The sequence below is a fragment of the Pogona vitticeps genome, chromosome 2 (assembly GCF_051106095.1).
Source record: "Pogona vitticeps strain Pit_001003342236 chromosome 2, PviZW2.1, whole genome shotgun sequence".
Lineage (NCBI taxonomy): Eukaryota > Metazoa > Chordata > Lepidosauria > Squamata > Agamidae > Pogona > Pogona vitticeps.
The window spans coordinates 209,321,928-209,347,083 of record NC_135784.1 but is presented as its reverse complement, the minus strand read 5'-3'; the positions used below and the strand labels follow the sequence as shown (position 1 = coordinate 209,347,083).

Genomic DNA, 25,156 nt, shown 5'->3' with positions numbered 1-25,156 from the left:
TTCAGAAAGAGACACCAAGCAAGAGAGAATCCCACAACCTGACTTTGTTTTTCATTAGTTAACCGCTTCTCACTCAAACACAAAACAATTGCCAGGGCTGTTTTTCAACATACAGAGAAAAATGTGTTTTTCCTGCTATTACAACATCCACCCCTCCAAACAGTTTCTTCAATCACAATCAGTCTTGTAAATGAAGCCAGTGGTTACCATACTGATGACCAATCACATACAGAAACAAGCAAATCTGCAAAATGCTGAGTGAGGGTTTGGACAATTGGATATCTTTTGTCACTTCAGAAAGCCCCATCTCTAATTCCAAACTAACTGTGTTGGATGGTTTAGGTCTTAGTTTCTGCTGGGAGTAGGTAATTCTGTCATCTGCAGTGAGTGCATTTGGATCATGCCATCAGTTCTGAGCTAGATACAGAGAGGAATTGCCTGCCTCTAGATCAGCAGGTACTGATGTTCAGCCTTTTCAGATTCTGATGAAAGAAGATGAGCCTGAGAGCAAATAGGGCAGAATAATGTGGACTGGGAAAATGAGAGAATCAAGGCAGATACATTCCTAAGATGAAAGGGCGCACAGAGGCTGCTTTACAAGTGATGCTTTTAATAGCTGTGGTACTTCCCTTTCCAAAATGTCTGTAATTTGAGAGGAAAATTTGCACTGGATTAAAGACAAACCTAAAATGTGAAAATTGTTTTCTTCTGTTTTCTCTTTAGTACTGATGCTTCTGAGCCCAATATCACAGACAGAGTTCTTAGCTCCCCTTGCAAAACTATGCAGTGTTACATGAAACGATGAAGCACATGTGTAAGAGAAAATAACCTGAAATAAAGAATCCCCTACTCCTTAAGTAAGGCAGCCCCAAAAGTCTAAGGCTTTTTAAAAAAATTGTTCCATTGTGAATTGGCATTCACACACTAACTCTGCTGTCTGTAGCCTGATCTCCAGCTGCAACTGATCCTCTACACCAGTGGCAGTTAAACCAGATCTCCAGATGTTATAACTGAGCTACAACTTTCATAGTCCCCTTAATCCTTAGCTGTGCTGGTGGAGTCTTCTGGTAATTGAAGTCCAAAACATCTGAAGGTATAAAATTTCCCCACTCCTCCATTATTCAGCAGTGGAGGCTGTGCAGAACATCATGGGGATGAGGTTGTGTAGGCCCTGGCTAGAAACAATGGGAAAACTGTATAGCCTGATTTGACTTTGGTCACCGCAAAGGTGTACCTATAGTTATATGGAATGACTTTTCAGCTCCCACACATTACAAAGGTAATTTGTATACCAGTATGAAGCAAAGCTTTCAAATGATTTAAGTATTTAATGCTCCTTCTTTAACTAGCTAGTTAGTTTATTGCATTTTAATAAATGTTTTCATTACCAAACTCTCACTATAAACTAAAGAGAGAACTAAAATATCTTGCATTTGATAAACAAGAGCATCCTCTTGTTTTGTCTCAAACTTTATATTTTGTCATACATGTTTATTTATTTATTTAATTTTTTAACCCCACCTTTCTCCTTGGAAAAGGACCCAAGGCAGCTGATACCATTAAAGGAAAATATTTAAAGCTGAAAACAGCAAGTATACAAATGCTAACAAGAATCAAACGAATGCTATACTAAAACATGGTAAACCAAAACAACACCAAAAACACATTCAAAGCAGTAGGGCACAACCATCCATTTTAAAACCCCACTCAGGAAGCAAGTCATTAAGGGAAAGGTTTCCTAAAGAGAGAGGTCTTTCTCTGCTAGAAGAGAAAGGTCTTCAGCCTCCAAAAAGCTTACACAAGAAACAAAGATAGCAATAGATACAGAAACCATAAGCATGTATGACCACCAAGCAAGACTAAGCACCAAGGAAGAACAAGAATTCTGGTATTACCAATGGCCAAATTAATCAAGGAGAAGTCTTCGTCAGCAGATAGCAAACCCAGTAGACTACACTGGCAAGCAAATGCCACAGACGGATGACTCCCATTTCATAACTATCCACTTAACAGGTAGCAGTAAATGGAGTAGGTGTCATCAGACAGTAATACAGCACACACAGAGTGAAAAGTAATTTTCAAACTTTCATTTTTCATTCCCTGCTATAGAACAAAAGCCTCAGGTCTAAAATGGCCTCAGATGAAATTTGTGCTTTAAACTGCAGGTTCTTTGACTCCACCACAAACTGGCCACCACTGAACAGTTACAACCACACACGGAACATATGAACCTACCAGATGGCTTTGGACTGCAACTCCCATGATCCCTCACCATCCCATGTGTTGATTAGGGCTGCTGGCAGTCTGAGTCCACATGCCATCTTCTTAGTTCTGCTTTCACAGATCATCTACTAATTACAAAGAGCTTGGAAATGTGGCTTTTTCGGACTGCGGGTCTCAAAAGCTCCCCTGGATCCTGGCTATGTAGAATGGGGGATTCTGGGAGTCTCAACTCTAAAATGTGGCACGGTTTTCATAGCCATGTGTTTTACTGCACCTAGAAACAGCATGACAATGAGAAGACAGAATGTGAGCCTGAAGATGCGTGAAAGTCGTGGACCTTACCTATGGATGTTGCTTTCCAGCTTTTTCACCTTCAGCTCATCCTCTTCTGCCTGCCTCTTCCTGGATTCTTCTTCTGCTGGAGAGCTAGCAGGGATGCCTTGTAGCAACCATTTTTCACGAAGTGCTTTTGACTAGGTGGAAGATAAGAGCGAAGAGAAAGAAGCACATTTAGAGAGACATCGAGGGGAATTCTGCTCTTCAATATTTCATAGCCCTCTTGAAGACAATGATTAGCACTTTCAGTACTGCACACATTCATTCTGCTGGATAAATCCCTTAAAGACTCATCCAGATCTCCATATGATCAGGGTTTCACATCTAATCTGTGTAATGCACAGGTCATTGATTTGTTAGCCAAAGTAATTTCAATCCGTGGCTTGTATAATCCAAGTGATGAAGTCAATCAACCACAAGAGGGTTGAAATTCTAAACCAGGTTCAGGACGTTGGAGTCAGATGTTTTGAATATAACAATCAGCAATTCACTCACTCCCCTCCAAAAATGCAGTCATGCAGAGAGGCCAGGCTTTCCAAAGGAGTATGGTTAGAAGCAAAGGAAGAAGGAGGCTTCTGGTATTCATCAAAACCCTTTGCGGCAGAGGGAATTTTTGTTATGAAGAGGTACCTGCTAAAATTCTCTCCTGTGAATGATAACTAAAGAAACAAGAATACAGTCTTTCTCTGAATCTGGCTGTCCTCTCTAAAACAGTTATATATCTTGAGTATAACACAGCTGGGGAGCCACAGTAGCATGATGGAGAATAGTAGGGTCATGGATGCCTATACTTGAAATCTTGCTAAGGGACAAACAACATGCAACAATGCCAGCAACATTGGTTTTAAATTATACAGTAGTTTTGTATGTGCACTGCCTATTTTTAACAAAAAAAAAACATGCATGTGCATCAGAAAAGATGAATCTCAATCTCTTATCATTGGCTATGCTGGGTAGGGCAAAGAGGAATTGCAATCCAGCAACATCTGGTAGGCCACAGTTACCCATCTGCCCTGATTCATGTATTAAATTATCAGGAATAACTTGCTGCAACTCTCAGGGCCAGATGTGCTCTGCTCTATCTCCTGCTCCACGCATGGGACATTAATGAAAGTTCTTGGTTTAGAACAAATTACAATTTGCCATTAGATTAGAGCTCAAAGAACTACAACTTATTCTAAGGTTTGCAAACAAGTTAGCATATGAAGATACAGTTTGAACGCAGTTTGAACCTAGTTTGTTTAAACAAGCTTTCCTCAGAAACAGGAAAAGGAATGGAGGCATAACTGAATTATGATTTGGATGAGCTACTCAACTTTAAGGAGAGGTCTTACCAGTTCCACTCTCCCAGTGAGTTTCCATGGCTGAGCACGGATTTCAACTGGTGGGATGGATCATTGTAAGTCAAAACATGTGTGGACGCCATAAACCTAACAGCACCAAAAATGATACATATAGCAGGCTACTCTGTCAGTGCAGATGTGCCCTTAAACTCCAAAATCCATATCTCCAAAACATGCTTCAAGGGATCTTTGAAATGTTTGCCTGAAACCCACAGCCGTGCTGTAACTTGTCTTCTGGAGCATTTTTTTCTTTTTATTTAATGGGGTAATCATTAGAAGGTTCTGATCAAAGGCTCTTGACACATAAATTAAATGTGCAGGAAGCATAAAAACTGCCATACTTCTAATATCTGCCCAGTACAACAAACCCTGGAACAGAAAGAAATTATGTTTTTAAGAAAGACAAAAAAAAAAAAGTTCAAGAGGAAAAGGATAAATCCTTTTGTTCTTGACACGTTACATAACATGGACAGCCAGAAAAATAACTGAAACAATCAGCAAGGAAACAGGTACTGCCAGAGGAACAACTGTCCATCTGGACACGCTCTTACTCATGATTAGAGCAGACCTACAGAAGATATACTGAAATCAACTGGACATAATTTACAGTGGGTTAGATTTAGACCTACTTCTGCTTAGACTACAACAGCTGAAATAAACAGGTCTTATGTTAGTCATGGCGATGTAGACTCATTTATTTCAGTGAGTCTAATCTACACACAATTAAGCTTACATTCAAACTTATGGAATCAGACTAAAACTTGGAAATAAGTAAAGATAAAACTGATTAATGTGAAGGAGTGACAAGGAGTGCGCCGTCCTCAGAGAAGAAAGACACCTTAAAAGAGAATGGATGTGTAGAGGGGGTGTTAATAGAGATAGAGCAGGCAGACGCGATAGAAGAAAAACCAGCAGAGGTATGTCTTGCTGACGAGGGAGGGGAGGAGCTGGACCTTATTGTGTGGGAGGAGGTAAAAGAGGGAAAAAGCGTGCGCGTTTTCAGTCTTTGGACAGACCCGGATCCGGAAAGAAGGATAAGCCGAGGGGTCCAGACGCAACCCATGCTCGGGATAGGAGCAACGACCGGTACTGCTGCGGAATTCCCGAACCTAGCAGTTGGAGGAGGTTTGCTCCCAGATCCTATAATACCTAGTGGGAGAGGAAAGGGGTACGACCCCTTAGAATGGACTGTGGTGGTCTATCCCAGGAATCACCCTGGTGGGAGGAGGGTGATCCGGCCTGGACCGGTGTTCCAACAGAAACCCCTGGAAGGAGATTGGGCGAGGCATCTGTGCTGTGGCACGGTATGTGCAGTACAGAGTGCCCCCCTCGTCCCATAACCGATCGCGAATGGTTCGGACCGGCGCCCTTTTAGGAGAGCCTCAGAAACCACCAGATGTACATCCTAAATGTTATTGGTTGTTACCTGAAAGTTGTTTGCAAGACCCTTTTGATATGGCTGAGTTGAGTTCTGTTATTAATAAAAATGTTAATGTTGGATTTTATGAAGAGCCTCCGTGTCTCTTTCCCGCCTTTACCACTAGTGCACCCCCGGCCACGGAAGAACTCCATTACAATTAATCAAAATTATTTATTTTGTTATTCCATGTACAATGTGTTGTTGTTTAGTCATTTAGTCGTCTCCGACTCTTTGTGACCCCATGGACCAGAGCACGCCAGGCCCTCCTGTCTTCCACTGCCTCCCGGAGTTGGGTCAAATTCATGTTGGTCGCTTCAATGACACTGTCCAACCATCTCGTTCTCTGTCATCCTCTATTATTATTATTTTTTTAAATTTTATTTCAACTACAAACACATATCTAAAATGCAGTACAGACACCCCAAACCCTTCCCCCCCTTTGAGGACAAGGATTCAGACCCCATTACATTCCAGCTTTCCCAAACTCCAGAGAGCATTGGAAAAAAAAGAAAAAAACCTAAAAAAGACAAAGCCCATCAATCATTTTGCCCTATCTTCAAGTCTGACCCTGGGCCCAAGCATGTATTAAGATCCAACTTTGTTTTGCATAGTCTCTTGGTTGATCTCGTAGCACTTCTGATAGTGAATCCAGTTCTATAATGTCCAACAGCTTCTTCAGGAGCTCCTCCATTGTAGGTACGTCTTCACTTTTCCATTTTTGGGCCCAGAGTGACCTAGCTGCTATCAATATATACATCAAACAATATTAAATGTTCTTGTCAGTAATTTCTGGCATAATGTTTAAATAATGCTATTTCAGGTTTAAAATTTAATTTCTTTTGAATAATTCCTTTTATCATTTCCCACAACTGTAACCAATGAACCCTGGCTTTTTCACATGACCACCACATATGATAATAATTTCCCACTTTTTTTTTTAAATTTTCAACAGATATTACTGCTACCTTCTGACATTTTTGCCAGTTTTATAGGAGTATAATGCCATCTATAAAACATTTTCAGGATATTTTCTCTTAAATTTACTGGCTTGATCATTTTATAACAGACAAATAAGCATTATAGATATTTGGGGAGAAAGTATTGATTATGTATTAATAAAGGGGAAGAGAGGTAGGAATCAATTTTGGAAGGGTAATGGGACTTTATGAATGTAGGAAAATTGATTATACAGTGATACCTCGACACAAACGGCTCCACTTGCGAACGATTCGAGTTACGAACGGCTCCGTTCAGAAAAAGTTGCTTCTACTTGCGAATGGAGCCTCGACTTAGCGGGAAAAAAAAGAAACCCAGAAAAAAACCTTTTCTGCCCTTTTTTTGACCTAAGTTCATCTTAGGTCAAAAGAAGAATTTTTTTTAAAAAAAATTCTCCCCCTAGTGGTAGAGTATGGATTAACCGGATTTGCATTAGTTCCTACAGGAACTAATGCCTCTACCTATGAACAGCACCTCGACATACAAATGAAAAACAGCAGGTACAGATTAAATGGTTTTCAATGCATTCTTATGGAAAAGTTTGCCTCGACTTACGAACTTTTCGATGTATGAACGCCATTCCAATACGGATTAAGTTTGTAAGTCAAGGTACCACTGTATTGCCAATGGTTCCTGTGTGGGGGGGTACATTTTGTATAATTTATTGTTTTATGTTATGAGTGTATTTTGGGTTTGTATGTTTTTGTTTTACGTTGAAAGAAAGAAAGAAAGAAAGAAAGAAAGAAAGAAAGAAAGAAAGAAAGAAAGAAAGAAAGAAAGAAAGAAAGAAAGAAAGAAAGAAAGAAAGAAAGAAAGAAAGAAAAAGACTTTTGCTTATACACTGATTATTGTGGCAAATGTTACATGAAATCAGTCACTTATCAAATATTGTCTGGGATGTCATTAGAAGATAGTGACGTTATACATGCCCACTGAAATGAAAAAACTGAAATAGTCAGAAATGTTGTTGTATACCTTGGTTCAATAATTAATCCAAACGAAGTCTGCAGCCAAGAAAACAGAAGACTTAAGACTAGAAAGGGCAACAATGAAGGAATTAGAAAAGAAGTACAACAGCAGAGTTTATATACAAGTTCCCTGCTATTTTGCAAGCACTGCCTGAAGGTCTAGTACAGGATGATCTCATGAGGAAGAGAAGTGGTCATGGTTTTGTAGAAAGAAGAATTCCATCATGTGTAGCATGTCATGCATTAATGCTTTCTAAAACTGTCTCACCCACACAATTCTTAAAAGGAATGGTTAAAGGTGCAGCCACCCTATTTGAACAGCTAAGTGACAACCCAATTCTCCATGGTGATCAAAGCCAAAATAACTGCTATGTAAATAACATGGCAAAGTACTGGCTTAATCATGGGGATTCAAAAGAGTTGCCCGTGGAAAGGAATTCTAAATACAAACAAGATATTAAGATAGTCTATGCCTAGAAGAGAAAAAGTTCTAAGTAACATGAGCATCTAAATGATACTGGGATACCAAGTATAGTAATGGGTAAAATAGGACGTAGAAGATCTGATTTTGAATCTCCACTTGGCCATGGAATTTTCTGAGGGAGGTAAGTGATAAAATCACTCCTTAAGTATCTCACTTACCTTAAAGTGAAACTGTTAGGTTGACTTTAAGTCAGTTCTGTCTTGACAACACATAACACACACACACAAATGACACAACATGAATTTCCTTACCTTCAGGACTAAGCAAAATAGCTTGCTTTGTTTGTTCTTGGAGTTTTAACCAACAGATTCCTCTGAAGTTTGATTTTACAAGTAAAGAGAGCCTCAATTACTTTCTACAGCATTATTCTGCTCTCAGCTCTATGAACCATCTCTCACATCTGTTTTTGGACTCAGTTTATAATGTTTCAAATTAAGGGTTTTTCAATGGCAAAACCTGCATCATCCTAGCCATTAGTGCTTGCTTTACACGCACATAAGAGATTTAAACTGGAAACAAATGAAATCATGGACCCAATTTCAATTATTAATCCAAACAATAGTAGACTCATTAAATCAGTGATACTTTTATAATTCATCACTTAAATAAATCCCACTGGCCTATTGTCAGTGAGACAAACAACTGCCTTTAACCCATAGAATGACCAGATTGAAAAAAAAAGTTTCCTGTATCTTTAAGGGTTATATGTTTGTGAAAATTTCAGCAGGTGTAGATTGTACTAAAAACTGCTCCTTACCAACATTTCTTCTTCTAAGTAATTATTAACAGTACAGGACCCCCATCCTCTGTTTCAAAGAAATATTAACAAATGCTCTTGTTCAAGCAGAAGAAAATTTCCGAATTTCAGTTCACCTTTATTTTCAAGCATGAGAGTAGCAACCTTCTTTCCAGGGGAGAAAGATGCTTTTTGATGATGAGAGAGCAGCTATAGTTTCTAGCCACCCTTCTGAGAAGCTATAGGTGGAGATTTTAATCAGCATAATAAAATAGATACTGAAATCCTGCTGGAAAAGAAGAACCAGCTTGTGCAGAAAGACAGAAGGGTGGCTTCTTCAAAGTGCCTTAAATCAAATGAGCACAATAATGAGGTCATGCTGAAGGTTTCTTGTTCTGCCCTCCTTCACAGTTTAGATAGTGACTGGGGGTGTTGTTGTTGTTTCTGTCTTTCAGACTGGTCTCCAGCCAGGTCCATCCGCAGGCTGCTGTTGTTTACAGAGTAGCTAACTAGGAATTAGCACTGAAAAGGCTGATTGGCTCATTTGCTTTGCCTGGCAAAGCAAGACAGCAACGAGCTGTTCTAGGAATCATCAGCTTTCTGGCATCAGCAAACAACTGCATGGCATTGACTCTTGAGAGAAAACAATGGAGAGTTTATCTGAAAGCAGACGGAAGCACTGTGGTGGTCTTCATGAATTTTGCTACTAGGCTCTCGCCCATATTAGCTGCTATCAAAATTGCAAAGTTAAAGCAAAAGCAACAGCAAAGCGTGCTGCTTATCTACCGCCCCATAGCACTTCAAGCACTCTCTGGGTGGTTTACAAGTTAATTATACATGCTACACATTCCTCCCCCCCCCCAGCAATCTGGGTACTTATTTTACCGACCTCGGAAGGATGGAAGGCTGAGTCAACCTTGAGCCGCTACCTGGGATTGAACCCCAGGTCATGAGCACAGTTTTGGCTGCAGTACAGCGGTTTAACCACTGCGCCCATGGATGTTTTACAGAGGTGAAACAAAAGGCACTGATCAGAGTGGAGTGCAATTCATTTTCCAATTACCAGATAGCGAAAGTATAAATTGCCAGTCTCATTTAAATCAATCTACTGGGATAGGTGTGAAATGGAAGGCAACATACAGAAAGCACTGTCTCTGCCGTTGCTAATAAATGAATGAATAAACAGAAATTAAGCTACCTGGTTTGCCTGAATGGGGGTCAGAGACTTATAGTCACAATGGTGGGGGAGGTTTGCCAGCCACCTGCAGCAGGATATAACCTGCCATCCCCACTATGTGAAGGCAAGTCCCCTCTCGTTTTATGCTCCTCCTTCTCACATAATACCACAAGGAAGATGTGGACAGTTTTGCTCCTCTTTTGCTACCATACTGGAGAGTTTGGGAAGACCCCATACTTTTATTTTGTATATATTAAATATATTTTGTTCTGAATGATATCAGCATTCTACAAGGCAGTTCTAAAAATGGGCGAAGTCCAAACAACTATTATAACTTTGAAACTTGGCTTTGAATCAGCACCAACTTAGGTACAGCTGTAGCAGACAGTCTTCTCTTGCACTGTGCCAAATTATGCTTACGCAAAATGGTTTTCAAGTTCAAGTTTAAATGTAAAACTTTCCCCCTCCTCTTGCAGAAACAAGCAGTCCTAAACAATATCATTCCTACTTGTAAACAACGACAACAACCATGACAATTGCTTTGTGTTTGGGTAAGAAGTACTTTTAAGAACCAACTAAAAACATGGATGTATAGGCAGGCCTTCCCTTCCAGTTAATTCCTGTCCTCTTTCCTTTTTTTCCTCTTTATTTGATTTATTTTTATTTTTCCCATCTTATAGAATCATTTAATTAATTAATTGTTATAAATTTTTTTAGAACTTGTTATCCTTATGTTGTAAGCCGCCTAGAGTGGTCGAAATGACTAGATAGGCGGGGTATAAATACAATAAATAAAATAAATAAAAAATGAAATAAAGTAGTCAACTCATGGAAAAAGGAGTCAGTCTTTGGAATTCTCCCTTGCTTGGTGTCACTTTTTGAATTACAGTGCCCCGGATGATGACGATAACGCGTTCCAGCAAAATCGCTGTACAGCGAAATCGTTGTCAAGCGGAAAAAACCCATTGGAATGCATTGAAAACCGGTCAATGCATTCCAATGGGGGAAATACCTCATTGTCCAGCGAAGATCCTCCATAGGGCAGCCATTTTGAGATCCCTGTCTTGCGAAGAATTGGTCCGGAAAACAGTGGGGAGCCATTTTGCAAACCGCCGATCAGCTGTTTCTAATCGTTGTCTAGCGAAAAAACGGTTCCCGAAGCAAGGACCGAATCGCTATAGCGATTGCAAAAAAGTCACCATCCAGCGGATTTGTCGTATTGCGGGGTCATCATATTGCGGGACACCACTGTATAGTGAGCACAAACAAAAGGGTATCCTGTAGATGATCTTGACTGTTGCTATTGGTGTCAAAATTCAGGCTGCCCTTTGCTGTTAAAGCTTGGCATCCTTTTTCCTGATGGTAATGTGGATATGGTATTGTGCAGCAATATTAGGCTATTTCCTGGTATTCTGAATCATGGATACAGAAGCATAATATCCCACATCCATAAATATGACTTTTTTTAAAGAACTGAATCTACATGCGATCCAAGGGAAACCTTGGTTGAATCTGGGTTGAAACTCTTGTCACTGTTTTTCAAGTGATGAGTCCTGATGTCCAGAAGTCATAACATCTAAATATTCTTGTATTTGTGAACAACTAAAAAGAAGTAAGCCCTGCTCAACCACAGATTAAGTGTTATTGATCTCTAATGGAGATTTTAATCAACCTAATTAAATGAATAGATGTATGGTTATTGATTGCCTTCACATCATTAAGAATACAGTAGCAAGTCACAGAGCTTTGCAGTAGGCATATATTTTTTTCACTACAGATTTAAAATGGTTAATCCTTTCTTGCTAATTATACTGCCAAAAGCACAAATCTGGGCCATTCCCATTCTTTTTAAAGCATCAGGTCAGCAGTAGGAGGAAAAGACTGTTGAGCACCTAAAGTTATTTTCAGGATGGGCATGTCTCCTGTACCGTGGCTAGTGTGAGGACAGAAAACATCAAGAATGAATCACTGATGGAAACTGGAATGCTCAGTAATAAGTAGGTACAGACTGAGGACACTCCAGTGAATTCTAAAGACACATGTTAGAACCACTAGAAAAACCCCTTAGCTCAGCGTAGAGAGGAATTCATGTCCATGAAATTTGCAATGAATTTCAAGGGTCACTGTCAGGCACACACACTCCGTCCCCTTCAGGCCTTATATCTTGGCTTCAGTTTTGTTTGCACAAGATTATTCAACATTGAATTAGTCCTGCCTTTGGACTCCGTTGACTCCGTCTCTTTCTCCTACGGTAGAAAGCCCCTTCTTGTGTTCTGAAGCACCTTAAATATAAGGGGGAGGGGCACGTGCAAGATGCAAATAAATAAAGATTTAATTGATTCTTTTAATTAAAAGAATTTTAGATCCTTTGGGATACAAAATTCATCCATGTCAGCTTAACAAGATTATATAAATCAGAGGTGTGAACACGCGTGGCCCTCCAGATGCTGCTGGAAACAGAACTCCCCTCTGCTCTAGCCAGGACAGCAACGTTGAGAGCTGCAGATCAGCAATGTTCCCCGGGCCATACTTGGTTCGGCTCCAACATCAAACAGATAGAAGTAAACCCTTCAGTTTAAAACACAAAAAGGGGTCGGGGAGTGTTCAGTTATTTAACCCTGGTTATGGGATTCCCTTAGAAGAATAGTTTAACAGGGTGATTTTGGCAGCCATTTTGGCACATAGAGGAAGCATCAACATCTCCTACCTGCTCTGCTCTGAGACACCCACAGAAAAGGATGAAAACGGGGCTCCTACCAAAAGAAATATTGATTAATAATAATGGTGTGCCGTTAATTCTGACTTATGGCAACCCATTCCAGGTTTTCCAGGGAAAGAGTGCTCAGAAGTGGTTTATCATTCCCTTCTGTGGGCATCCCGGGACTGTCCAGGTGGTGCAAGGCTGGCTCTTTTGAGATGCACAGTGGGGAACTGAACTTCCAGTTTCTGACTCACTGAGCTATCCAGCCAAGAGACAGTTTATCTTTTTTTTTTTTTAAAGGAAAGGCCAAAAGGTGTTGCCATTTATTTCCTCACATTCGCCAGCAGATTTATCTTTAGAGTGCCCTCTAAATGTTGGTGCCCTGAAGCCAAGTCTTTGTTCTCCCACCTTAGCTACAGTCCTGGGCTTAGTCTGCACCTTACTATCTACATTGTGGCCTTCCTGGCATCAGACAAAGAAAATCTATCTACTATTTTTCCCCAGGTTTTTCAAATCTCAAGAACTAAGTGTATTGCTCCGTCCCTCCCCCTGCCCTTTTACATCTTGCACATTTTATATTTTCCCTTGCTGACTTTTATCTTGGCTATATTTTGAGGTTGTTCTGATCTAGTGCCGCTGTGGAGCCCTCCCCTTCACCCCCAACCCCATAACAGCTACCCTGACAATCAGGAGATTTTCAGAAACTTTCTTATACTTTATGTCCCAACAATTCCAGATATAGACTCAGTTACTTTGGACCAGAGAGAGAGAGAGCCTTTTCATTGGCTGCACCAGTTGACATCCCTTCTCAGTAAAGACCCTCGAAAACCCAGTAACGACCTTTTTTTCCCAGGAATCCATTTATTAGCTTTCCCGATATGTGGTTTTAGGGTCAAATTTAATGGTTAATCCCAATAAGAACAGATCCACTGAATCAATAGGAATTACATAAACGTTGAATTTAAAAGTTTTGTTTGTTCACTGAACTCCTCTAGCAATGCCCTGCAACTGCATTTAGCTCTTAATATGTCTTTTGCATATTTTAAATGCTTATATTATCCCTCTTTTTAAAATGACTTGCTGTTGTTTCGTATCTCTCTCTCTCTCTCTCTCTCTCTCTCTCTCTCTCTCTCTCTCTCTGTGTGTGTGTGTGTGTGTGTGTGTGTGTGTGTGTGTGTGTGTGTGTGTGTGTGTGTGTGTGTGTGTTTAAATGGGTCAGAGGTTTTGTTTCAGATTGTTGTATGTAACCATGATTTTCTTTGTTTGGCTACAAAGTCCTAGGAGGAAAGATGTGTATACATATATCAGAATAAAATTAAAAGTCATGATTGTTAACAGGTGTATACAAAAGATGTAAGTAAATTTTTTAAAATCAAACTATTAAAAATAAATTGATATAGTACAGTAAGAACTACAATCCAAAGATAGCAGTCAAATTGTCCCATTTTTTAACCTTTTTCTTTTATTGTGTACACATATGTTTAGCAGTTTTCCTCAGATTTGAATCGTTGCAGGGTCAAAAGGGACCTTGGAGGTCTTCTAGTCCAACCCCTGCTCAAGGCAGGAAACCTCATATCATCCTGGACCTCATATCATCCTGGGCAGGTGTCTGTCCAATCAGTGATGGTGCACCCACAACATCGGGAGGCACACCCACCTAACTGACTGAATTACTTTCATCAGCCAGGACAATATACCATTTATGGAGGGAAGCAGGGTGCTACAGTATCCAATTTCAGTCCACAAATGTATAGCCTTGAAAATTTACACATCAGGAATGGAGAATGTGCAGCCCTCCAGATGTCATTGGACTACAACTAGGAATATTTACACTTGAGAAAATCCACAGTTCATGTGCAAGGGAGTTCTTTGTTCTTTATAGTCCAAGGCAGATTAAAAGTCCACACCTTTTCCCATCCTTTAGTACGATTCTCTTAACATGTGTACTTTTTCATCTGTGAATCTCCAGTACAGATAACCAGAGGCACCAAAAAAAGTGCTTATTTTGCATCTTTCTTTAAGGCTGAACCATAAATAGCATTTTAATGATTTTTTTAAAATAGTGTATAGGTTTTAACAAATACCTTCAAGTTAAAACCAATAACATGGACATAATGGTGTGCCATAAAACAGGAATCAAATAGAATATGCGCAAAAGAAATAAACATTCAATATAATGGGATGTAGTATAACTACATCTGCAAGAATAAAAAAGCACAGTAGTTTTAATATAATACAGTATTGTAACTATTTCAGCACAACAGAATCTTTAAAATGAGGATGCAATCCAGCTACTCTAGTTCCAGTGGTTCATTAAATAATGCTCAAGAAATATCAGCTGACATTGATTTTGAACAGTGTTAATATTCATAACTCATAAAAGGTTTATTTTGCAATGATTTACCTCCCACGCTCTCTTGAGCCAGCAGTTTCTAATGCCTAAATGAATGAAAGAAATTTGGACAACAAAAGACTTCTCATCCTGCTAGTGGAAGTTCCTATTATAGGCAACAGAATTTTCATAAGTGAGGATGTAGCTGCAATCCATAGGCCTTTCTACTAACTTTAAAACTGGTAAAAAGTCCTCTGGCATCTAAGGCAAATTTTGGGAGCATACGGTGAGAAATGCCAACAATTCTTATGCATCCCTAACTACAACTGTCATAACTCCTCAACCATGCCTGTTTTGGCCAGGGCTGATGGGACTTATGCATGAGTTACATTAAACCACACAAGCCTCTGTGCTGCAAGGTCAGAAGACCAGCAGTCGTAAGATCAAATCCACGCGATGGAGTGAGCTCTCGTCACTTGTCCCAGCTCCTGCCAACCTAGCAGTTCGAAAGCATGCAAATGCGAGTAGATAAATACGTAGGTACCACCACAGTGGTAAGGTAATGGCGTTCCATGTCTAGTCATGCTCGCCACATGATCACAGAAACTGTCTTTGGACAAGCGCTGGCTGTACACCTTGGAAACATGGATGAGCACCACCCCCTAGGGTCAGACACAACTGGACTAAATGTCAAGGGGAACCTGTACCTTTACCTATCCACAATTCAGAACACCATGAAATGGCCCAATATAGGTGCATAATATGCGCTGACAGCAGAAAAAATGATACAAAGTTTTACATAGCAAACGGCAGACTGAATGTTGACAAAACCAATGGTAGTAAGCAAGATACCCTCTTGAGCTCACTACCATTCAAAATGTGACACCAAGCAAGGGAAATTCAAATCCCAGAAACTAACTCCTTTTTTCATCGCTACCACTTCTCACCCAAACACAAAGCAACTGTCATGGCTGTTCTTCAACAAGAGTGGATAGTTGTGAGAACAAGAGTGTATTCTGTACATCAATGATTGCTGACCTTGGGTGGCCAGGTGTCCTTGGACTGCAACTCCAAGACTAAACTTAGTCTTAGACCTAACTATAATATAGCCTTCGAGATCATTGAGAACCATGGCCTGTACAGCTACTGGTGAAGGCTTCTGGGAATTGCAGTCCAAGAACATCTTGGTTACCCAAGGCTGGGAACCATTGCTGTAGATAGACTATCTTGATTGCTGCCATTGTTCTTAAGACGTAAGCCACGAGCCTGGTTTCAGAAATGTTTACTGAAAGCACTCAGGGCTGGACAAACTTAACTGCTTTTTGCTTTTGTAACACAGAAATATTTAGAATATGCCTTACAAAACTGCATGCTAATTCATGGCAAAATGCCCCTTTCTGGAGCATTGTCACTCCATTACTTTATTGAAAGCAAGCCTGGGTTTGTTTGTTTGACTCTTCAAAGAAAACCTTTTGACTGTTTCTGTGACCTTTCATTGACTTCTAAATATCTCCCCTCCCCATACCTCCAAGCTGCAACAATGTATCTACTTTGGAACTGTCTTGCAGGTAAGCTTGTTCCACACATGCTCAGTTTATATGAAAGTTACTGTTTTACACTTTTGAAAGCCTTTTTTGAGGATCAGTGTTTTAGCCCCTGCAGCCTGGATTCCTTCCAAATATAAAAAATGGGTGAGGCCAACCATTGTCTTTCAAAATAAGCAAGATTGGTCTCTTCAATTTATTTGAATTGTTTTAAATCAGGGTATACTTAAAGTTCCTTGAAAACAGTTTTATTTTTTTAAAAAAATCATAACCTGAAAACCCTTTCCAAAACTTCCCCATATTTGCTGTAAAGCAAGAGCAGTCTGTCTGCTACATCTGTGCCAAAACTGGTGCTGAATCAAAGTCCAGTTGCAAAGTTATATTATTGTGTTTGGGCTGTCTCTCGTTTTAGAACTGCCTTGTAGAATGTTGATTTCCTCTGTCAGCACATCACTGCAATCTCGTGCAGTGATAATAAACCTCTATGATCTATGAATAACAAATTGATCCATCATTGGATTCTTTTTCAGAAAGTCCTATGACTAATTTCCCATTTCTTTCAAGCGATTCACACATCCAGTACCTAACTTGTTTTCCAAACTGTGCTCTGGTACATCTCAGAGTTCTTCCGAAGCTGATATTCAATTAAAAAAATTCTCTGTGACAGGCAACTAGATCTGGCTCAGGACATTTTGCTGCTTGAGGTGAAGCAGCAAATGGTGACCCTCCCCAGCAAGGGCACAGGGCATCGTACCTAATGGCAACCAAGTTACTATGGTGCCTAGGGTAGAGAATCCTCCAAGTACTTCCCCACAGCAGTGAAAAATATAATAAAAATACATTAATAACCAACAATTTGCTGCCTTTTCACCTAAACAAAATCTGTGGCCCAAAGCAACACTCTTTCGGTACTGCAACCGAACTTCCCTAAAAGACTCTCGCAGGTCTTGTCAGTTCTCCACAGCAACTACTTACAGTATAGGACCCAGAATTCTCTGCAGCACGTCAACAAAAAGAATCAAGGCCAAATGCATGAGGCAGCTGCCGCAAGGCCAGATGAAAGTTGTCCTTCATACTGGAGGAACCAGATTCAGAAACTGTACTATGAGACAAGCCTTGCCACCTGACCTCCTTTGATCAGTTTGAAAGTGTTTTCTGAATGGAGAGGCGCCCAATTCAACACACAGAACCACAAGGCTTAAAGATACGGAAACATAAGAAGGCATCTGAGAATGCACCCAGAACCCAGAGCTCCCTCCTATGGACAGATATATTTCTAAAGCTGAGAAAACTCTCTTTTTCGAACGACAATCCCCGGAATCCAGCAGTCCTTATGGTTATCTCGAGATAGTCATTAGTTCCAAATTTAGGGTGACAACAGAGATATAAATCGTCACTTGTTGGTAAGATAAGCAGCTCTTGGGTTATCATGGAATAATAAGATTGCCCTTCTTTAATGTAGCAAGTTCAAATGTTTTCCCAAATAGAATGAGATTATGAGAACTTTTGTGTATTTCTCACATTTTGGCACAAAGGCCAGAATACTATTACCAGTTCATGCTTATGTAAGGAAAATCACACAAGTCTTATGGCAAATTTCTGCTCATGAACAAGGTGCAGGTTGCATTCCCGAGAGCATGACCAGTCAGGGGCACATGCTGGAATACAGCCAGTAACTCATTAGTATGAAGCAGTTTGCTGCTACAAGTTAATACCGTTTCTCTTACACCACTGTAAGAGAATGCAATAACAGGGTTCCCAGAATATGTTTTGCTTATTGTCTGCAAAGACTTGTATTTTGTACAGCCTGTCATTCTATGCAGAAATTACAAGGTTCTCTCTCTCCCTCTCCCTCCCCCCCCACTCTTTTTGGCACAAAATACAAACAACACAGGGAGAGGGGAGACAAGCAACAGGTTTCAGAGTGCTGAAGGTGACTGGAATAAGAAATCATTATATTTCCTATCCATGAAAAACTAGTTTTTCAGACTATCGTGTCCTGTGTGTTTTCTTTTCTTTTTTAAAAAACCAAGTCATGTTAAGATCTATTTATTAGAAGAGGTAGGGGGACAACAGAAAGGAGTGTGTATACCAGGACTGAGGAACCTGTGGACACTTTAGATACTGACAATCTACTGCCCCCATTATCCCTCACTAATGGCTGTAACTAGTGGGAGCTGGAGGGAACTGATGTCAAACAGCACCTGCAAAATCAAAGGTTCCCCATTCCTGGTGACCTCTGTGAGAAATTGTGCTTGTCTGAACCATTTTCCACTCAAGTATAACATTCCTGGTAGTCAGGAACAGGTCTGCAAAGTGCTGTATGCCATCTTGGGCAATGAAAAATAGTTTATTCTGTTCTCCTTCTCTTGTTTGGAGCACCCCAGATTACTGTGCCCTGTCACAGACTAAGGCTGTGACTACATGGGTCAAATAATGGGAATTCACTGTGGGTATAAACAGATGGATTTTCTTCTCTCTCTCTCTTTTTTTTTTACTGATCAAATGACATAAAGGCCAATTTGAATAAGTCTGGCCTTTTTTGGTCCTAGTGTGGAGTCCAGCCCAAAAGTGGTTGTTCTTTACTATAACGTCGTTGGTAAAGTTCTTCCCATCCCTGGCATTTGGGACAAGCCACTTCCTGCTGTTAATCTGGAATGCTATAGTTTTATTCATAGCCCTCTTCTCTTCCTCTTCCCTGATCATCCTCTGAGAAGCAGGCATGGGTGCTCTCTCCATGTCCGGAACTACATTTTACTGTCTTTTTCCTTCTGATTGTAACTACAAGCTGGTAACTGTTGGTAAAGGTACTTTTTCTGCCTAAAAGTATATCTAGGGCAACTTTTCTGTCACAAACAGCTAATTATGTGTGCATGTAGAGAGGATTCGATGAGACTGGGCTGATCTCTCCATGCTTACGAGTTTTTCTGCCTTATACTCTGAATAAAGGAAGTGCCAGATTCTTAGAAACTTTTTTTACCAGAACCAGAACAATTCTGTGGTTCTTTCCATGTGAAGAAAAAAAAACTGAAAACTTACATCCCTATCTCCTGGAGCCCTAAGTGTACACTCTTCTGACAAAAGGTGTCCCACTTTCGAGGATAAGTGCAGGCCTGGCTTTTTCATTAGGCATACTGAGGCAGCTGCCTCTAGCAGCAGATTTTGCATGTCACAAAAGTGCATCAAACTATTAGTCACCTACTGTCTTATTTTATCTTTAGTGCTTGAAATGGACTCCTGGCTACTGTTTCAAAATAAATGGTGCTGGCCTGTTCTGTCAAAGAAATGCTCCACTTTTCAGAAGCCTTCTGAGAAATCCCTTCTGTTCCTAGAAGAAAGAGGCTGGATCCAAAATTTAATACAGCACGTAATTTGAATCTCCCAGAGTCCATCACACAATGGTTTTATTTCAATTAGGCTCTGATGATCAGAAATAGGTTAGGGAAAGTGTGGTGGCTCGAAGAACAGCTATATTTTAATCTTTTTTGTATTGTTCCTCTCCATCAAACATTCATGATGGGCCAGGCTGTCAGCCCAGTCTATTCATAAAAATAAAAATAAATGTGCCTGAAGTAGAGCTGTGTGACATGGCCTCTCGAAATTCTCCCTCCTATTTGAAGGGAGAGAATTTTCAACAAATTTCTTCAACAAATTTCTCCAGCTGAAGAAAAATTATTCCAGTGTTTCTTTTGGTTGGATAGGAGCCATACGCCATTAGCAGTGTCATCTCTGCTTCTCTGCCACAAATTCCTTTTTCTCCTTTCCTTTCCTTGTTGTTGTCACTGAAAGAAGCAGCAGCAATGGCCTTGACACTGACTACTATTTTAAATCTTATAAGATTCCCAAACCTGGGCCCCTGATGTCCTTGAACTAAAACTCCCAGAAGCCTTCACCACTAGCTGTGCTTGCCAGGATTTCTGGGAGTTGTTGTCCAAGAACATCTGGGGACCCAACGTTGTGGAACCACTGCTGTGGACAACATGTGGCTTTGCTAGTTTCACAAAGGCCACTGAAGTTTATTTCTGTAGCACTCAGCCTGACAAAAAACATCCATCAAAATTTAGCAGAAAAATTGGGTCACAGAATTTCACCAAGAAATCAAGAATTCCTTTGAAACACCAGCATTCCCTATTTCACTCTGGATTTAGGATTAATCGGGGGGGGGGGTTCTATGGGGATGAAAGAGCAGCTGCCACCAATTTACCCCCCCCCCCAAATAGAAGCAAAAACAAAGAGACAAAAATGGCAGGGGCATCTCTGACAGAAATTCTTGAAAGTGGTCTTTTTCTAGGTTTGGTGGTAGTAAGGGGAAAAAAATCTGAGGATTTTTTTTGTATAAGAATATCTGATAATTTTTAGTTCAGTTCTTGCTGAAATTGTATTAAAAGTAGACACATTCCAGAATGTATGTATGTATGTATGTATGTATGTATGTATGTATGTATGTATGTATGTATGTATGTATGTATGTATGTATGTATGTATGTATGTATGTATGTATGTATGTATGTATGTATGTATGTATGTATGTATGTAAGCATTCTAACTTACTCTGTATTGAAAGATCTCAGCGTGGACAGCAATCAGTGAGGTCACATAAAAAGAACCTTTCTCAATCTCAGCATTTTAAAATACTCCAGAACTAGTGGATAACTGAAAGAAGGAAACAACCAGCAAACTAAAAGATTGGAAGTGATTTCCCTAAGTGGCAAATTATCAGGTGAATAGCCAAATTTTAACTTGGCACGTGAATAAAGCCAATCTTAGTATGAGTAAGGCCTCCAAGCGGAGGAAGCCCCCTTTCTAAAACTGTGGTGCCACAGCTGAGAAATCCCTCTTCTATATTTCTACATTGTGCCCCGCCCTCAGTGGTGGGACAAGAAGAAGTCCCCCACCCGTGCAAATGTGAATTATTGGGCAGGTAAATATAACCACTGTAGTCAACGTCACACGATGCCCCTCTCCCAAAAGATACATATGCAAGTATTTATGGCATAAGAATAACAGAACAAATACTTCTATATGGGAAAATTTATATGAATAAATCTGTGTAAAAACTGTTCATTTATTATATGCATAAATATTATGAAAATAGAGCTGCTTGAAGCTATCAACCACTTCTGTGGGCATAGGGGATATCCTCCAAGTTTCCCTCTCCTGATGTAGGCATGTGTGTATTTACATTTCTACCCTACATTTCCTTGGGAAGCTCAGCACATTCTGTGTAGGGTTTCCAGGCTGTCTCCCATCCTCCTATTGACAAGGATGAAACCTGCTGAGCTTTCATCAGTTACCACAGTATCAGATTCCCATTCGGGATCAATTCTGGTTTTATCAGGAAGGTAGACGGAAAAAAACACCAAGGCATAAAAACATAGGATGCCCCTTTATATGAGGTAAATAGTCCTTTATCAAGCTGTAGCTCACCAGGGATTGAAAATGGGCAATGATATTTCACCCCATCATCTGCCCATTGATCTTTTCAATTGGAGAGGCTAAGGATCCAGCCTGACACCTTTTGCACACTCCACCCACTTAGCTCTCTCCCTCCCTCAAGATGCACCTGATGCTCAGAAAAATCTGGATTGCTGAAATCCTGGTAAGCAAGGTGTGCTTATACACAGATACCTGATGAACCTGTATGGTCGGTCAGAATAGATATTGCCACAGTGTTCGAAGTTTTCAGTCCTGAATCCTTTCATTTATATATCTCAACACAGAACAAACCTCTCTTTAACCTCTACAGTTCTGAATATATATTTCGACTGAATAACTTCATATAGAGAAGCACGTTCTCTCGTTCTCATTCTCTATTTCATACCCCCCCACACACACATATAGAGATGAAATACTGTTGTAATAAGAGTCAGGAAAGCCTAAGCAATTGTGTAGCCGGAAAGGAACCATTTAAGCAATGCAGCGAACACACCCAAATCCACATCCATTCCATCTGATGGGGGGGGGACAGGAGAGGAAAAGGAATGATACATATGTGGCGACTGCAAACAGATGCTATGTATTGTCCCCCCCCCCACGCTACAACTCAATTCCTTTTGAGGAATGTGGTACTGTAAATGGGAATCACACACAGAGAGAAGAGAGCCAGCCAAGGAGCTGATTAGCTGGAAGAGGCAGGCTCCGGCAGTGCAGGCTGCTTCATGTCGGAACAGGTTCCCCCCCAGTTTTCCCATGTGTGATCGGCATGTCTAATAACAAACAGGTCCGGCCCTTCCCTTTCCCAGTCCTTACCTTGAAATGCTGCAGCTGAAGTATCTGCTCCTCGAGCTGCTGTCTCTTGCCTTCTATTTCTGTCTGCCTTTTCCTTTTTTCCTTGGCAGAGAAGAAAACGGGGGGGGGGGGGGAGAGAAACAGAAGAGAAATTGCCTGTCAGAAAGGTAGAGAAGCTGGAGGATTTTTTCAGATGATCGTATTCAGTTCACCAAAAAAAAAAAAAAAGATGCACCAGCCAAGCCCTCTTGTACACAAGCCACCAGACAAATGCATGTCAATGTTTCACCTGCCTCACCGTCTGAGGGACGTAAACAGCAGCTTCACCGGAATAACATGTCAGCTAAGGACTAGCTACTTGTTCGCAGAGGAGGAGGAGGAGGAGGAGAACTGGTCTCTCTTCTCTCTGTGGGAGCAGCAGTGGAGAGAGGAGAGTCCCCCAGGGGGGAAGACGGCAGGCACAAAAGCCTAACAACCGAATTAAAGGGACAAGTCCTATTGTATGGTGTTTTGCACCTCTGACAAAGGGAAAGCGTGGTTCTCAGCAGAGCAGACAAGTGCCACCAAAAGTCTATGGTTATGTAATAAGTAAAACAGGGGCAGCAGCAAGCTTGGCTTCTCATAGAGACCGGATGGCAGTTGAGGAATCATCTACTAATTGGGGAGGGGGGCTGCAATAGCCACGGAAGAAACCCGCCCCACTCAAGCAAAGTTTCACTGATTTTCCACAAAGCCAAGCTGTCAAATTGTATGTATGTATGTATGTATGTATGTATGTATGTATGTATGTATGTATGTATGGATGGATGGATGGATGGATGGATGGATGGATGGATGGATGGATGGATGGATGGATGGATGGATGGATGGATGGATGGATTTCTAGTTGACCTCTTCCAATCCATGGAGACTCATCCATGTTGACCTAGTAAGTTCCAGGACACTGAGCTGAAGACAAGGTGGAAAAAGAAACTTTTTTCTTTTCTGTCCCTTGTATGGTTGGTTCCATTCTGGCTGCATAAACAACAATGCTCTGGAGACTAGACATGCCAAGACTGCTCTCACCCATGCCTCTAAAACAGCTGGTCACAGTGGAAAGCTTTTTTTTTTTTTGGCATTGCTCCCTGCCCCAGTGCTCTTCCTTCTTAAAACTTAGCAAACCTTGTGGTTTAGACAAGCCAGGCTATAACATGAGATTCGACAAGAGCTTTGGAAATCTTCTAGCCACTGGATCTCTCCTTTGCAGCCTGCACAAAAACTCAGGATGCATCTCAGACCTTCTGATCACTTGGAGGCAACACAAGGGGGACACTGTCTTTTACTCTGCTGCTGGGGTTGTATGACTCCTGCCCTGAAGCAACCACAGTTCTTGGCAGTGGTACTTTAGACCAGGGAAGAGCCTGGATAAAGGATCATCACAGTATCCAAGCTCTGGATTTTGTGCCCCCTTCCCCACAACAAACAGCAAGGCAGGGTGCATGCGCGTGTGCGTGCGGACACACACAATATTTCCTCACTGGCTTTTTAAAAACGTTGTCCACTAAGTTCCACCCCACACTGTGCTTTGACTACAAGCAGTTATTGTGGGGAGAGAGGCTTCCGAAGTTCCAGAAGAGGCTTCATAAACTTCTTGCTAGCCAGCATCCTGTTGGTCTCTTAAGCATGCACAAGTTAAACTATGTAACTCACCACAGTGAAATTTTACTAACTACCAAGGCATTAGTCACATTTCTGGGTATGCACCTGCTACGCACTGGGGCCCATGTCTCATAACACCACTGGCGCTGTGGCAGTTAGTAGCTATTCACCGTAGTGAGCTACTCCATTTAACCTATGCAGATGTAAATCATGAACTGGATTCTGTGCTACTTTGCAGATGCATTACAGTGTTCAGTGGCAAATACTGAAGTACGGGACCTCATCACAACAACCTCCACAACACTCACAAGAGGCCTCTATCATCACATGAGTTATGTACTTTAAATCTTGCCTTTCTGCCAAAAAAGACACTCAAGTTGACTGACACGAGTACATTCAAATAATAGCAAATACCTTTAAGATATAAAAAACAGATTCAAACACAGTTCATGAGGCATGTGCATAAAAGGAAGTGAGAGCAGGCAGCCAATGAAACCTTCCAACAATAGGCCAGTTTAAATGCTGAAGGACAATGGGAATAACAAGGGGTGGCGGAAGGGCAACAGGGAAGAGACCAGCCATGTCCTTCTTGATAGAATTTCAGAGCTGGGAGCAGCCATAGAGAAACCACTCTGTCATGTCCCCAACAAACATGCTTCTGATTGTTATGGGTTTTTTGGACTTTTTTGCTGTGTTCTGAAAGTTGTTCTTCCTAACGTTTCACCAATCTTTGTGGCCGGCATCTTCAGAGGACTGGAGTAGGAACTCTGTCCAGTCCTCTGAAGATGCCGGCCACAGAGACTGGCGAAACATCAGGAAGAACAACTTTCAGAACATGGCCAAAGACCCCGAAAAACCCACAACAACCATTAGATCCCGGCCGTGAAAGCCTTCATGAAAACATGTTTCTGGCAGCAGTGAGAGCGAGAGAAGCTCCTCACTCCAGGATCTCCAGATCTCGCAGGCTCACATGGAAGAATGTGGCATTTAATACAGTGGCGAAACATCAGGAAGAACAACTTTCAGAATA

The 25,156-nt window shown here is 40.9% G+C and overlaps 1 protein-coding gene across 2 annotated transcripts in view; it reads right to left on the bottom strand.

The window, feature by feature from the left end:
• Positions 1-25,156, bottom strand: part of PALM2AKAP2 (PALM2 and AKAP2 fusion) — a 160,034-nt gene that overhangs the window by 73,493 nt on the left and 61,385 nt on the right. For both annotated transcript variants that reach the window (XM_078384866.1, XM_078384867.1), the window contains exons 2-3: positions 22,510-22,590; positions 2,566-2,696 (exon numbers count right to left, since the gene is read on the bottom strand). In XM_078384866.1, the coding sequence (XP_078240992.1) occupies positions 2,566-2,696; positions 22,510-22,590 (212 nt within the window). The remainder of the gene's footprint in view (positions 1-2,565; positions 2,697-22,509; positions 22,591-25,156) is intronic.